Source organism: Phaseolus vulgaris, chromosome 1 (genome assembly GCF_051622355.1).
Source record: "Phaseolus vulgaris cultivar YP4 chromosome 1, ASM5162235v1, whole genome shotgun sequence".
Taxonomy (NCBI): Eukaryota; Viridiplantae; Streptophyta; class Magnoliopsida; order Fabales; family Fabaceae; genus Phaseolus; species Phaseolus vulgaris.
In genome coordinates this window covers 40,136,547-40,152,640 of record NC_143498.1, presented here as the reverse complement: position 1 = coordinate 40,152,640, position 16,094 = coordinate 40,136,547, and the positions used below count along the sequence as shown (strand labels likewise).

The window sequence follows — 16,094 nt, the reverse complement described above, 5'->3', positions numbered from 1 at the left end:
GAATGAGATTGATTTTATTAGTTTCTTCAAAATTATTTAGATATTATTTTTAATTCCCATCTATTTACATTCACCTAAATTATTTAAATAAATTTATAACTATATTTTAACTTTTCAGTGGATATATATCATAAAAATATCATCATAATTTTATAATTGTTTTTTCAAAAGCATATTAAAAAATCAAAGAATATTATATTAAAATGTAATTAATTATTATTGACTCGATCAGAATAATAGATCAATGAATCATTATAAAATAATATATCATGGACTCTCAACTTATTCTTGAATCTCTAAAAAATAAAAAAGATACTTAAAGACAAAATTAAAAAATTCTTAAAAACATGTCCGCAGTTGATTTACATAAAATATTAAAGTATTACATTGCAAGGTTCGGGGACATAAGACCCTCTTGAGACGATAATGGAGGCTGAGCTAGTTTCCTGGAAGAGATAGATGACTTGTTATTTAGCAAACATGTTTTTCCAAAGTGCAGACTTTTCTTGGCACAGAACCACAGAGAATGTGATTTAGCTCTTTTGACAAAACGAAGCACCAAGTAAAGAACCAATCTGTGAACTAACAGTATGGTAGCCAATGCTGTTAAGTCCCACCATTTGTTATGATTCAATGGAACCCCAAGTATCAATGATAGAACTTTTTCTCCACTGACCTTCGCATCACCAGGTAGCAAAGGATCAAATTCAACCCCCTCCATGTCATTCTTGTATTGTCCCTGTAGTACGAAGCATGACAAGGTATTCAAAAAAATATTATCTACTTCTCATTTAATCCAAAACACTTTACATTGTACCTGCACTGCCCAAGCAGCAAAACTCAGGTAGGACATGGGATAGCGCCAAAAGAACTTTGGAAGCTCAGGTAATGATCTGAATATCTGGGAGGGCATCATCATGAAGATCTGCAACCACCATCAAACAACTTCATCATCAAGTTTTATTAAATGTTACGTTAAACTATTCAGTTTGTTTCTCTACTTGTTTCTACTCTAAGTTGTAAAGTCTCTATAAAATTTATTTTCTACCTAGTTTTTTGTGGCAGTTTACCAAAAATATATGTTGTAGTGGTTTTATATGTTAGAAAATGCTATTGTTATCGCTTATTCATGTATAGATGTTAAACTTGTAGTTTTGTTGTGTAAGGAGTTTAAACATAAAGTGAGAAGAATAATTAAAGAGGATAAATGAATAGTTTAACCTAAATGTTACTATCACAAGAGCTGAGAAAAATGGTATGCTTACAATTACACCAGTTCCTGTTCCTATGCCCATCAGCACATTGGGGACCAGTGAGGCTACAACCATGATGCAACACTCAACCACAGATAGGCAGCAGAATAAGTTGATACAGAAAAATGCACAATTAGTTAAACCCGGATGAAATTGCACCATGAAGTAAATGATTGTTCCGGAGGAAAGAGATGTTAGAACAAGGAAAGGGAATGATGATATGATGTTTGATACTACAAAGACAGCCTCTCCATAGTGCCCTTTGGACCTTTCACCATAGAACACCTGATTTTTATTGTGATTAGATACAAAGCAGAATGTTTTAGTATAAATGTTGTATCTTTGGAAGAAAAAAAACCATTATAAGTTTTACCTTCAATTCTTCAATGAAAGATGGTAATCCTCCACATGACAAAACAATCATGAATCCATAGATGAATGATACACACTTTGCTCTAGCCAAGATTGAGTTGTTTCCTGTGCCAATGTGAAAAAAGAGGGTGCCAATACTGATTGCTATCATTATGTAGAATATTATCCTCAGCCAGTAGTAACCAATGTCCCTAGTCATGTTTAGGAAAGATCGCTTGGTCAATGTACACAATTGCTTCCTCCACGTGGTAGTGCTACCTATGTAGCGTTTAATTCCTTGTTCTTCCTACATATTTGCATCACCCAGTAACAAATTGTTTGATAAAAACAAGACAAGAAAATGGGAAATATAGTATTTTCTTTTAAATGATCTGTTGAACAAAATAGATTGATGATGAACTTGGTTGATTGGAGTCATTCTTTAAAGTTCCTCCAAAAGGATGTCTTACTCAGGATTCAGGAAGGAACATAATTTATGTGTGTTTAATCTTAAGTGTGATCTTGTAATCGGTAAACAGTAAACTGGTTTTCATATGCAGGTTACTAGATAACAATGATAGGATTTTGCACTAAAAGAGAATTACATTGAGTTTCAGTTGCTGGATTTTTCTTCTTGTATTGAACATTAAGTTTGAACTTTTGTAACTCTCAATCAGTGTACTTCTGATCTCAGATTTTCTCATTCCCATTGTTGACTGTGATGATGTCTGTCATGAGGGCATTAAAATTCACATGCAAAAGCATTGTCAATTGAGTAAAAAGAAAAAAAGGAAAAACAAAGGCTCCAATTTGTAATGCATACCAAACATAATTGTGTCCTCTCTAGTACTTCAGTAATAGAATCAAAGTCCAAATTAATACACATAAGGAAATGATCTGAAGGATTTCTTCTAGTAGGACAGGGAAACCCTGCATCGGCAAAAAACTTTTCCCAAATTTTCATTAGAGACACAAAAATTTCAATTAATTATATCAGATTCCAACTTTTCCTGAGTAATCGAAGTCAAAATGTTTACCTTAAGAGCCTTCTTTGCTTCTCCAAAATAAACAGTTTCCCCACTTGAAAGCAAAAGCAAATCATGAAATAGATCAAAAATCTCACTACTGGGTTGGTGAATGGAACAGATAACTATCTTTCCATTGTGAGCAATGTGGCATAGTGATTGAATCACATAGAAAGCTGAGGCACTGTCTAGGCCAGTAGTAGGTTCATCAAGAAGTAAGATATGGGGTTGTGTTAAAATCTCAAGGCCAATGCTAAGTCTCTTCTTTTCACCATTACTAATACCCCTACAATGCCAATTCCCAATCCTTGTATCCGCACAATTTTCCAGACCCATTTCCATTATGGTTTCTTCCACCACTTTGTTTATCTCTTCTTTGGTCATTTTGGAAGGAAGCCTCATGTTTGCAGAGAATGTGAGGGTCTCTTTTACCGTCAAAGTTCCCAAGTAAAGTTCCTCTTGAGCAACAAAGGACTGAAAATTGAAGAAATATAGATGGTCACTCATGTGAGGTGCATTTTTAAAGCAGACCAAGTGAAAGGATAAAGCTATGTTGATTATCTCACCACATCTCTGGAATTCAAGTTTTCCTTCTTCCCATTGAGTAGAATGTTCCCTGTCACTTCAACATTTGGAGCGAATTTTCCTGTACAAAAATGTTACACTTATCATCTGTCACCGATAACACTAGCAAAAGACAGCACACACTGTCACAGTTCATAACACTTGTTTAAAGAACAATATACGTAACATCCGTTACATTCCTTTTGACATGTGAAAGAAACTTTAATCTTACATGATTAGTTTTGATATCTTAGTTAAATTAAATGCACTATTTCGCAACATATTTTGATTTTTACACCTGATAAGAAGAATCAGAGAGTGATCATTCTATTGTGTAAAAGTGGTTTCTTCAACAACAAAAATTGAATACCATAATGATGTGAATGGAAACTAAATAATGGGACTAATATGGAAGGTGACACCCACATATATTATCTAATTTTTTATAAGTTTTGGTCAATAGAAAAATGTTAGAAAAAAATATGTTTCTTATAATCCCTTTAATTAAATATGTTTTTGTTATTGAAATATAGTTGTTTATTTTACTAAATAACTTTTTTTATCCTGTAAATTTCTTTTTATTATTTTGTTTTATTCTTTGAAATTTACTCTTTTTGTTTTGTTTTTTTTTCTATAAAAATTTATTGTCTTTTAATCTTATCAAATATATTTTGAATACTCTATTTCAAAATGAACAAAATTTTATAGGGATTAAAATAAAATAAAAAGATATCATAGAAAGCCTAAAACAAATTAACAAGACTAAAAGAATATACGGGAACCAAATGTTAATGAACTTTTTATGATAAAGAATAAAATATTTAAAATATATTTAAGGAACCAAAAAATATATTAGTATGTACTTCTCATTTTTGCTATTTATAACTTTCTCTTTATATATATATATATATATATATATATATATATATATATAAAAGATCAAATTACTCATAAAAATAAAAGAGTTAAGTTGTGTTGTTCTAACTCATTTTGTTAATATTATATTATAAATGATTAAGATTATTAATGTCCGATATTATCAATTTAATCGAGATCATGGTCAATGTCATCTCAATAACCATACTAAAAATAACAAATTCATAATGATTTTAAAAAATCTTGTTGAATATATATCAAGAACTTAAAATGATAAATAAATAATAATTAAAATTTATTAGAATACATTAATGAATTCGTACTACTAAAATAATTAATATTAACCTTAAAAATCACATTAACTCAAACTCATTTAAATGGCACTCTTACTAATTACCTTTATAAATAAATTGACACAACCTAGATAAAATTTATCTTTTCAATAACATTAAATACTCCAACCACTTAATAATAAGTTTAGCATAAAAAAAATACATACTTCTATTAGATAGATACGAAAAGAAGTTTCCACCCGTACAAAAATAATTTATGTACACGTTGTGCAGGTTTTAATGGTATCTATTTATAATAAATATGACTGTAAATCTTGAACTACATTAAAAAATACTTCACAAGTCAATAATTAAAGTTAATTTATCTGGTTAGATAAAAACTCTACACACTCACTGGATTCTCATGGCAGGAAAAGGATTTGGTACAATTTAAACCAAGTTGCTTTCATTGTCCACAATAAAAAAAGATTAAAATTAAAAAGAAATAGCAAATCATTAGGGATTCATAATTCAGGCATTAGGATTAAGTGAAAAAAGATACTATTAGATGTTTTTTTCTGTAAATAATTTTAGAAGAAAATGAGAAAAAATAAATTAAAATAATATGTTTCATAATTAACTTATACATAAACTAAAAGTCATATATTTGGGGAAAAAAAGTATATAAATAATTTGTCATATTAAAATAACAATAAAATTAAAATAATATAATAGATAATACTTCAAAAAATTATATTAAAAACTGAAAAATTAAATTATTGTTTTAGTTTAAGTGAAAAAAAAATAAAGAACTGTAATAAAAACATAGGTGAAGTGTTACTAATTAAATATGGAAAAATCAATGAATACACTGTCACTATGGTTTAAAAAAACCTTTTTATATGCACTATGTTCTCAGTTACTGTTATATTGAAAAGTGTTATTTTTGTTTTATCTCGGTTGCTTTCACTTCTTTTTAATGACTTTTATACAGTCATCATCACTACAATCTACCTAACAAGTTACTATTATATAACCGACAACCTATTTAAAAAATAATTTTTATAACCGACAACCTATTCTAAAAAATAAATCTTATATCCGTCATGATTAGGATTGATGTAAGCTTTTTAAAATAAATAAAGAAATATCACCCCCTAATTTTTATATCAATTTCAAAGTAATTAATTTAAAAATTATCATTAAAAAATATTACTTTTTATTTTAGTAGATAATTTTTAGAGCAATTTATGATAGAAAAAAAAAACCTTTTGTGGATAATAATACATTCGTATATATCTATCCTTTTTTAAACATTTCTGAGAAATATTAAGTGTTGTGAAACTTGCATTTATTAGGGGATTATCTCTTGAGGTTAGTATATATGAAAAGAACTATACTTTCTATTCTAAAAGTGAAAAATAATTTGAGATAGAGAAATATTCTAAAAATGGAAATGAGTAAAATTTAGTAAACCAATCATCACGTAGTAAGTTAATTATTCTTAATATATAAAAGCTCTACACACTCACTGGATTCTCATTGCAGGAAAAGGATTTGGTATAATTTAAACAAAGTTTATAAGATTTAAACCAAGTAGCTTTCATTGTCCACAATAAAAAGAATAAAAATTAAAAAGAAATAGCAAATCAGTAGGGACTCATGATTCATGCGTTAGGATTAAGTGACAAAAGATAGTTTTAGATGATTTTTTTTTCTGTAAATAGTTTTAGAAGAAGAAAATGAGAAAAAATAAATTAAAATAACATTTTCATAATTAAATTATACATAAACTAAAAGTCATATATTTGAAAACATCAGTATAAATAATTTGTACATAAATTAACTCTAACTTATTGTTTTATCTTTGTTAAGCCTAAAAAGATTTGTGGAGAAAGTTGTTGAAGTAGGTTGAAAGTATAAAAATATAGTTAATTAAGCAGAAGAATTGGTGAGTTTTGGTAGTAGAATAATAGCAATAAAAAAATGAAAGAAAGTGAAGAGAGGGAGAGAAGTTTAGGCACCAGCGAGTGCAGCAAGTAAAGTTGATTTCCCAGATCCTGAAGGACCAATAAGTGCCATAATCCTGTTGGGTTCTGCATAACCAGTTAACCCTTTTAAGAGTTCCTTTTCTCCACTTTTTCTACCATTTGATGTCACCACTGTCAAATCTTCCCAAACCAAACACACTCTCCTCTTATTCTCCACTGCAATACCTTCCTTTCTCTGCAATTCCATTTTGGTAGCAGACATCTTTTCTTCTTCCATATGGATTTACATGTCTATCAGCTAAAATGTATATATAGATAGATATTTTTATTAGTGCTACCTTTGTTAGGTTGTGCATATTTAATGAAGAGAAATACATCTTTATCAGAATGGGGGCACTCTTTTTATTTCTGAATTTGAATTTTTTGGGTGAAATTCCCACTTACATTAAGACAATTAATTCACACGTACGGATGCATTCCAGCCATGCAAGCTTTACATTTTTATGTGATAAAGAAGATTAAATATCTTCATATAGTAAATTTTAAAGTGGTTGATTAAAGAAAAATATATAAAAATAAAAAATACGAATGAATAGATTATATAATAAATTTTATTTTTTAAAATGAATTGTCGTTTTTTTTTACTGAACATATAATTAATTTTGTTTCCATATTTTCTTATTCTATATGGAATTAAAGTAGAGTTTTGAAGTCAGAGTTAATTCAGAGTACTTTTGTTTGTTTCCAACAATGAAAATAGTAGGAGGGCAATCCGAAGAAAACACAAAAATTAAAACATAAAAATGTATAAAAAAAAAGAAGATAAAATTGTACATTTAAATTTGTGAAAAAATTTTAAAAATAAAAAATTATATTTTTAATATATGGTTAAATAAATATAATAAAATATTTATTTTAAAATTATAATATAATAAATAATTAAATAAATGATAAATAAAATAATTTGAATTTGATTATGAATTCTCCTTGATAATGAATTGTATCATCACCATGTACATTAACTAGAGGACCTCCGATTAACCTAAAAATTGAGTCATCACAATTGTACCGAGATCATTTGGCCTATTGTGTTCAATCAAGTCCAAGAAAGGATCATATTGTTGGTTTGATCGACCTTGATTTGAGAATAAACGATATTTGAATGAAACTCAAAGACTCAAAGATGATATTACCTCATCACACTTACGGGACGAGAATTAGTATACCCAAATTGAAACTTCACTACCATGGAAGACAGGGAGAAGATGTGTCAAGTCCTTACCGAAAACACTAACCTATTCACCTGGATGGAGGTCAATACACTGGAAGTCAGCCACAACATTATCACACATAAACTCTTATTCTACAAAGAAGTTAGGTCGGTATCCCAAAAGAACAGAAAATTAGGAGAGAAATAAAGGAATGCAGCCAATGTAGAAACAGAGAAATTACTCGAAGCCGGATTCATCCAAGAAGCTTAATACATGACGGGGCTCACAAATGTCATCAAGATAAAGAAAGCAAACGAAAAGTGAAGAATGTGCATGGATTATACCAACTTGAACGAGGCATGTCCAAAGAACGTTTATCCTTTACCGAGCATAAACCAACTCGTCGATGGGGCAACCAAGTAAAAGATCTTAGGCTGGCTTGAAACATACTCTAGATATACTCAAATACGTATGCACCCAAGAGACAAGAATTAGTCAACTTTTATGACGAATAATACAAATTAATTTTACAAAGGCATGTTCTTTAACTTCAAGAACGCTAGAACAACATACCAAAAATCAATGGAAAAAAAAATTCAAGGACTTTATCCGAAAAAATGTTAAAGTGTATGTGGACAACATGGTTGTCAAATCCAAATCCTGCAACTGACATGAGGATCTCAATGAAGTCTTCATCCTGTTTATAAAAAACAACATAAGATTGAACCCCGAGAAATGTGTATTTGAGGTGGAAGGTAGATAAATCATTGATCTCATGCTCACTCATATAGAGGTCAATCCCAACAAATTGAGTTATCATTAAGATGAGAAGCCCCAAACAAAAATCATTCTACAACCATTTACAGATTCCATAGACAAAAAAAATACAAATATAAACTAAGTTACTCATTATCCCTAACCATTTTAGCCTCATAACCATTTGGTAGGACTAGTCTTGATATTATCTTCATCGGCAAGATTGTCTTCAACTATCAACTTTCCTTGATAAACATCCTTACTAATATCAAACCACTCATCCTTAACATCACTTTTAAGTATGGGGACTTTCATGACATATGACTCCATCATTGACAATCATCGATATTTCAAAAAATACTAAGTGACTTATGTATCTACCCACTATAGCCTAACCAAAGAGGGAGATCAATCTCGGCTTTCTCAACAACAAGATTCTCAAAGAGGATTGGAGATCAATCTCGGCACCACCCGAAGAAGCCAACACACTCAAAGAGGAAGACATCACACTACTCGAATCAATAAAAAAAATGCAAGTAGTCCTACTAGTAAGGACTCGCCTCTATTTATTGAAGCACGAGAATCCAATCAACACACCCCATCGCCTTCCAATTGTCAAATCCCATCAATCTAATGGTCAAGATCGTACCAAACAAGAAAAAGGTTAGATTTTCTTTCAAAGCAATTAAGATTCTCAAAGCTCTGGGGGACTAGTGTATTGTATGTGGTCGAGACCATTAATATTCAACACCATCGACCTGACTGATATCATACTTGGTTGATGTCATCTTACTAAACCACATTAGAAACAAGTCCAAAACCATCTCAAAAGATCTCATCGAACACAGGTTAAGGACCTAAAACGACAAGTAAATAAATAATTATTAAAATACACTAATTAGTATGTACTGTGATTTACTTAAGATTAACCTTGAAAGTCATGTTAATCCAGATCCACTTAATCAATACTTCAAAGAACCTTTTGGAAGTATTCTCATTCCGACCGAGACTCAAAAAATAATCAAAAAGTAAAATAACTAGATAAACAAAATAGTGACAAAAGATACATTCCTAACTCAAACAAAAACATTTTCATAATTATTAGCATTTAATTGTTTAAAAGATAAATTAATAAAAGTCTTTTGTGGATATATATATATATATTTATTGGGTTATATCAATAAAAAAATGTTTGTCATGTAGAATTTCTGTTAACCGTAAATCACACAGTTATATATAAAATGGAACTGAAAGTGTTGTTAAGGATCACATCATCATTTTTAAAATTTATTAACATCTAAGTACCAATATTTAGTAATCGTGTTAGGATTCATTTATACTAAGTATAAAATTTAGTTAAATTATACTTTTGATAATTTTATGTTTGTTAGTTGTTTTCTTAATGCATGTCTATCAAATTTCACATAATATAATTTAAAATTTTGTAAATATGTTAAATAATAATAAAAGTTTATATATTTTTAAATGCCGTACTATCTGTTAAAATTAAGTTATGTGATAGATTTTTAAATAATTTTAAAATTATATAAAATTTTGTATATGCATGATTCTATATTAACAATATGAATTTTGTGTTGGATTAAAAATGTATTATGTAACAAATTATTAAAGATATAATTTAACTAAGTTTTACATTTGTGAACAAACTTTATATATATATATATATATATATATATATATATATATATAAAAGGACTTATATGATGAGTAGAGACATAAATATGTATTCTTTTATTTCTTATACATAAATATAACAACACTCTCACTAAATATATCTAATGTCATGTTCAGCCTCTCAACTTATACATGTATAGTATAAATTAAATGATCATTTATGGTGATACATAAAGACAACAGATAAAAGGTCTTCAGTATGAGAATGAAAAATTGATGAAACTATAACTCTAAAACCATAAAAGTATATATAGAGAAAGATAGAAAGAGAGAGACCAGTCAAAGAGTGAAGAAAGGTGGTTTTGCCGCAGCCAGAAGGACCCATGATGGCCATAACCCTATCAGGTTCAGCAAACCCAGTAATTCCACTCAGCACCAACTTCCTCCTCTGTCCTCCAAAACTTGCAGGTCGTTCAACTGTTATATCTTCCCATATCATCACCATAGTTTTACAAGGATATATATATGTGATGGTGTTGATGTTTTCTTATCCCTCTCCCTCTTCTCTTAACCCAATTCTCTGCTATAAGTGTCTGAAGTGTTCACTCTATCTGCATTGTTATATATTATGAACAATAAGCCTTCTACTTGTGAATTATAATTTAAGATCTAGTTGTGCAATTAATAAATGAGTATGGGGTAGTACGTATATGTCCAATATCAGTTGCCCGAGTGGATCGTCTTTATTGGTTGTCAGGTTATTTAAGAGCATCTCTCTGCCTGCACTCCATGCAGGATGCAATTTCAATTCCTCCAGTGCATACGCAACTACCTATTATAATTGATTGAAAAAGCTTGATGAGAACAAGGAACAGATCGAAATTAGATGATCGATGGTCAATGTTTGTATGTTTCAATTATTGGGAGGCCCTTTTGACTCAAACTAGTGTAACTTAAGGGAACCCAAACCTCTAAAATCGATTTTGTGAAGTAAGGGTTTGAAGCTATCTATATACTGTAATTTTATTATATCTTTATAATGTGATTTTTTCAACGCATTCTTTTACACAAAATATTGAGTGTTCACACCTATAACATTTACAGTAAGAACATAAGGGAGTTTGGTATTGGGTGCCACAATAAGTTTTACTAATATCGCATCTTTCTTAATAAAAGTGACAAAGCTATATGCACTAAAAAAAAATATGCTTATTAGGATAGGTCAAAAAGAGACATTAACTATAATAAATGGACGTAAAAGTCATAATAATAAATGGACGTAAAAGTGTAGTTATCATTAAAATTTGGAAGCTAATATGTTCGACATAAAAATAGTGGCGGTGGGACACACGTGATGTGTTTTTTGCGTAGACCTAGCCTATATGCTCCCCACACAAAATTATATTTTATATTGTTTATTTAAAGAAGCGTGGGCTTAGCCTACATATTGGCCACATAATTTTTAAACAAAACGTAGGTTTAGCCTACATTTTGTCCACACAAAATTATATTTTATATTGTTTATTCAAATAAGCATAGGCTTAGTCAACAGATTGGTCATACAATTTTTAAACAAGCGTAGACTTAACCTTCATAATTTTATTACATATTTAAACTTAATTTAAATATATATATATATATATATATATATATATATATTATGTTTGTGTGAGCTTAACTTACAAAATTTTAAATTATTATTATTTATTATTTATAGTTTCAGTTGTGACCATTTGACCCACACAATTTTTTTTTCTTTTTTTTTAGTTTATGTCCATCTAACTCACGCTTTATTTTTATTTTTTTAATAATGAAGGCTTTTTTTTATCAGCAATGAATTAATGAATAAAAACGGGACACTTGAGGGGTGTCCCAACCCTTATACAAATCTCAAATACTCAATATACAATCCAGAGAACTAAAAGCATAGAGAAGCTTTCAATTACTCTGCCAAAGACATAAGATTTGTTCCTAAGACAATGAAAAAAAAGAAACAGATAAAATTCCTGCTCTTGATTATGCACCAGCAGCAGGATTTTCCAGAACTGGACTTCTCCAATTCTGATTCTTCATGGTTGTTGCTCCTCCCTGTCAATCAACACCAAAAGATCCCAGTTGTTATATAACTTACCTCTCCATTCCTCACGTCGAACAGCATCCCACCTGTTACAAACCTAGGCTCAGTGTCTTTGCATCCCATAACAAGACCTCTGCAGCCCCAGCAATCCCAAACAGCAAACCCAGAATACTTCATCTCCTCTTACTAGTCCTATGCCACTAACTTTTGCTCATTGTGGCCAAACCAACCTTCTGCATAAATCCGAGAAATACCTCTAATGTACCCCAACCACTTCAGCCTACGGTTTGCTCCTGTTCCACAACTAACTCAGTTCCCATGGACTAGAATTCATTTATTTAAGAGCATAACCCACAACCCTTCCATCCCCACCTATATGAGCATTCTCCAGCACAGAATAACAAGTTCTCATAACTGCAAACGTGCCCCTCAGAGGCTTAGTGGACACTATTTAGCGTTCACAGTATCACCTTCACTTTCTTTTGCAGCTAATTTTTCTTTTTGGCGTAGTATGAAAACAAGGAAGAAGGGGAGCACAAAAAGCAATCAAAATTAGAAGAGTGAAAAAAGTGGAATTATTGTTTCACATCTGTTGCATCTGTAGATGCCACTGTTTTATATTACAAAAGGGGGAAAGAAACTCTAATAGGCTTTTGGTAAACAAAAGCGAACAAGGCTCAAACTAAAAAAACAAAAGGGCAAAAACACTAAAACCTCCCCTCAAACTGGTTGGTGAATATTGCAGACACCAAGCTTGGAGAGTAGTTTATGAAACCTTTCTTTATCAAGCGTCTTTGTAAGGAGGTCTGCTGGTTGATTTTCTGAACTGATTGGGAGTAATTAGAAGAGACCTTGTTGTAGCTTTTCCCTCACCACATGACAATCAATGTCTATGTGTTTAGTTCTTTCATGAAAACTATTGTTGTGTGCAATGTGACGTGGAGATTGGCTATCACAAAAAAGGCTTGCATTGTTGTTGGTTACCATATGAAGATCTTCAAGAAGATAGCTGAGCCATTGTACTTCACAACAGGTAGTTGCAAGGGCTCTATATTCAGCTTCAGAAGAAGATCTTGACACCGTACTTTGCTTCTTGGTTCTCCATGACAACAACGATTCTCCAAGGTAAACAAGGAATCCAGTGGTGGATCAACGTGTTGTAATGCATGAGGCCAAGTCAAAATAAAAAATAAAAAAAAGCTTTAATCTAAACATTATTATTTTTTGGGATAGTAAATACCTTGCGCTGGCAATGCCTTTATATATCTGAGTATTCTTTGAACAACTTGGTGATGCAATCTTGAAGGTGCTTGAACAAACTGACTTAGGAATTGTACAGAAAAACTAATATATAGTCTTGTATGAACCAAATATATAAGTCTTCCAATAATTCTTCAGTATGTACCAATGGCATGCACTGTTGAATCTTGATCAAAAAACTTTTCATTCTTCTTAGTCATGGGTGTGATGCTGGCTTAGCATTCAACATACATGCATCAGCTAAAATTTCCAGCGCATATTTCCTTTGACAAATATGGATGCCATTTTTTATTCTAGCAATTTCTAATCCTAAGAAAAACTTTGAATGACCAATATCTTTTATTTTAAAAGCAATATTTAAGGAATTTTTAACATCCTCTATATCTTTCATATTGTTACCAGCAACTAATATATCATCAACATATATGAGAAGAACAATAAAAGATGTTCCAACAACTTTAATAAAAAGAGAATTGTCTTCCTTTGAACGAGCAAAATTAATACTAAGCCATTGCTTACTTGTCTGCTTTAACCCATCTAAGGGTTTGGTTAGGCGATAGATTCATTGAGTTCTTTTACTGGTTACACCAGGGGGCAACTCCATATAGACCTCCTCTTGCAAATCACCATGCAAGAATGCATTATTCACATCCAGTTGTTCAAGGTGCCAGTCCATGGCAACAGCCACAACAATGATAGTTTGAACAGTAGTGAGTCTGGCCATAGGTGAATAAGTTTCCATGTAATTTATGCCTTCACGCTGTGTATACCCTTTGGCGACAAGTCTCGCCTTGTACCTCTCTATTTCTCCATCAGCTCTGCGTTTAATCTTATAAACCCACTTACAGCCGATGGGTACTTTGTTAGGAGTAAGATCCATTATTTCCCAAGTTTTGTTGGCTTCAAGAGCTTCTATTTCTGCCTTCATGGCTTCTATCCATTCAGGAAATTGTTTTGCTTCTTCATAACTTTGTGGCTCGGTTTGTGAGGATATGGATAAAGAGTAGTTTAGTTGTTTTTCTGAAAGATTTTTGTAGGATAAAACAGAGTTAAGAGGATAACGCACCTTTTTATTTTCTTCTAGTTTCTTGCTACATGGTGACATCATGATTTGGTGATGATAGTCCTCCAAGAATGTTGGTGTTTTCCTAGTCCTAGTTGAACGTCTCAATTCTTCATGTGGAGTACAAGTTTCAACTTCATTTTTGCACAGGAAGATCGTCATATATTTGTCTTGTGAAGTCACTGTTTTCGTGGACAGTTTCCTGCTCACCTTTGTCACTTATGTTATAAAAGAAAGTTTCATAGAAGACTACGTTTCTAGATACAAAAATCTCTCTAAAGTTAACATCTAAAACAACACACCCTTTAGTACCTTGTTTGAAGCCAAGGAAAATGCATTTTCGTGCTCTTGGATCAAGCTTGTGTCTATTTTGTTCAAGAGTAGAAGCAAAACATACACACCCTAAAATCCTCGTATCAAAAATGCCAAGCATACATTCATACATAAGCTCATAAGGACATTTGTTTTGTATAACAGGAGATGGCAAACAATTTATCAAATGCACATAATGTAAAAAAGCATAAGACCAAAAAACCTTAGGCAAGTTAGATTGAAACATAAGACATGTGATATTTAGAATATGTTGATGCTTCCTTTCAATAATGGAGTTTTGTTGTGGTGTTTCATTGCAAGATCTTTGATGTAATATACCATTTAAATCATAAAAATCCTTCCAGCAAAACTCCTTCGCGTTATCAGTTTTGATAACCTTTATGCCTTTAGTGAATTGATTCCTAACACACATGATAAAATTATGCAAGAATTCCCTAGCATCACTTTTGAGTTTCATTAAGTGAACCCATGTATATCTACTATAATCGTCTACTATGGTTAGAAAGTATATGTGTCCGTGAACAGAAGTAACACCAAAAGGGCCCTAGATATCCATATGAACAAGATCAAAAACATGCTTACTAAAAGTTTTACTAAGAGGAAAAGGCAGTTTAAGTTGTTTAGCTAAATGACAAGGAGTACAGACATTCATATTATCAAAATGCACATCAGAATATTTCTTAGCCAATTTTTCCAGCACTCTATTTGAGGGATGACCCATTCTACAATGCCAAATGTTAAGTTTATTATTAGATTTGAAAACATTATTACTATACATACTGCAAATCAACCTGTCACCTTTTTTTGTATGCAGATGGTAGAGTCCATTGTGTATTTCAGCTTGACCAATCATCTTCAAAGAATGCTTCTCCTGTATCTGACAAATATTATGATGAAAAACAAGTTGGCATCTTAATGATGTTGTTAGCCGTTGAACAAAAATTATATTCAATTAAATTCAAGTATGTACAAGACATTATGTAGAGTTATGTTCTTTGATAAAGTCATGGTTCCAACATACATGGCAGTAATAGTGTGATTATTGGGTAACTTAACTCTCACAGGTTTTATTTTGTAATAGCTTATAAAGAAAGAATTAGAGCAGGACACATGATTTGTGGCTCTTGTATCAAGAATCCAGTTACTTATACCTTATTTACCTGAGTTTTTGCTCGTTTTTGGACATTCTTTTATGGTGTTGTTAATCGCTTTCTCTTTATTCTTGGAACTTTGAATCATATCCACAAGTTGTTGTAGTTGTTTTGTTCCTAAGCCTTTGATAATTTGTTCCTTAAGAGCTTCTTCATGGGTAGATTTCCCTTTTTCAGCTTCATTTTCTTCATCCTTCTCAAAAGCGTTCGCAACACTTCTTTGTTTTATCCAGGGAGGAAAGCCATGTTTTGAGTAACACTCATCTGCTATGTGGT

At 31.1% G+C, this 16,094-nt stretch overlaps 1 protein-coding gene across 2 annotated transcripts; it reads right to left on the bottom strand.

Moving 5' to 3' along the window:
• Positions 1–234: 234 nt before the first annotated feature.
• Positions 235–10,527, bottom strand: LOC137814030 (ABC transporter G family member 12). 2 transcript variants are annotated; one of them, XM_068616554.2, is made up of 9 exons: positions 10,271–10,527; positions 3,196–3,275; positions 2,642–3,103; positions 2,428–2,550; positions 2,210–2,332; positions 1,627–1,911; positions 1,266–1,538; positions 818–925; positions 235–739 (listed from the first exon to the last, which is right to left on the bottom strand). In XM_068616554.2, exons 1-9 carry the CDS (start codon positions 10,437–10,439, stop codon positions 383–385), a joined length of 1,980 nt encoding a protein of 659 aa, XP_068472655.1. In that variant the 5' UTR covers positions 10,440–10,527; the 3' UTR covers positions 235–382. The 2 variants fall into 2 exon arrangements, with proteins under 2 accessions (XP_068472655.1, XP_068472654.1); XM_068616553.1 differs by lacking the exon at positions 10,271–10,527 and adding an exon at positions 6,366–6,684.
• Positions 10,528–16,094: the final 5,567 nt, after the last annotated feature.

Coding starts and splice junctions, on each gene's coding strand:
- LOC137814030 (XM_068616553.1), bottom strand. CDS start 6,609: ATGGAAGAAGAAAAGATGTCTGCTACCAAAATGGAATTGCAGAGAAAG. Junction 1,539..1,626: donor CTTTCATTGAAGAATTGAAG/GTAAAACTTATA, acceptor AATAAAAATCAG/GTGTTCTATGGTGAAAGGTC. Junction 926..1,265: donor GAACAGGAACTGGTGTAATT/GTAAGCATACCA, acceptor TGGTGGTTGCAG/ATCTTCATGATGATGCCCTC.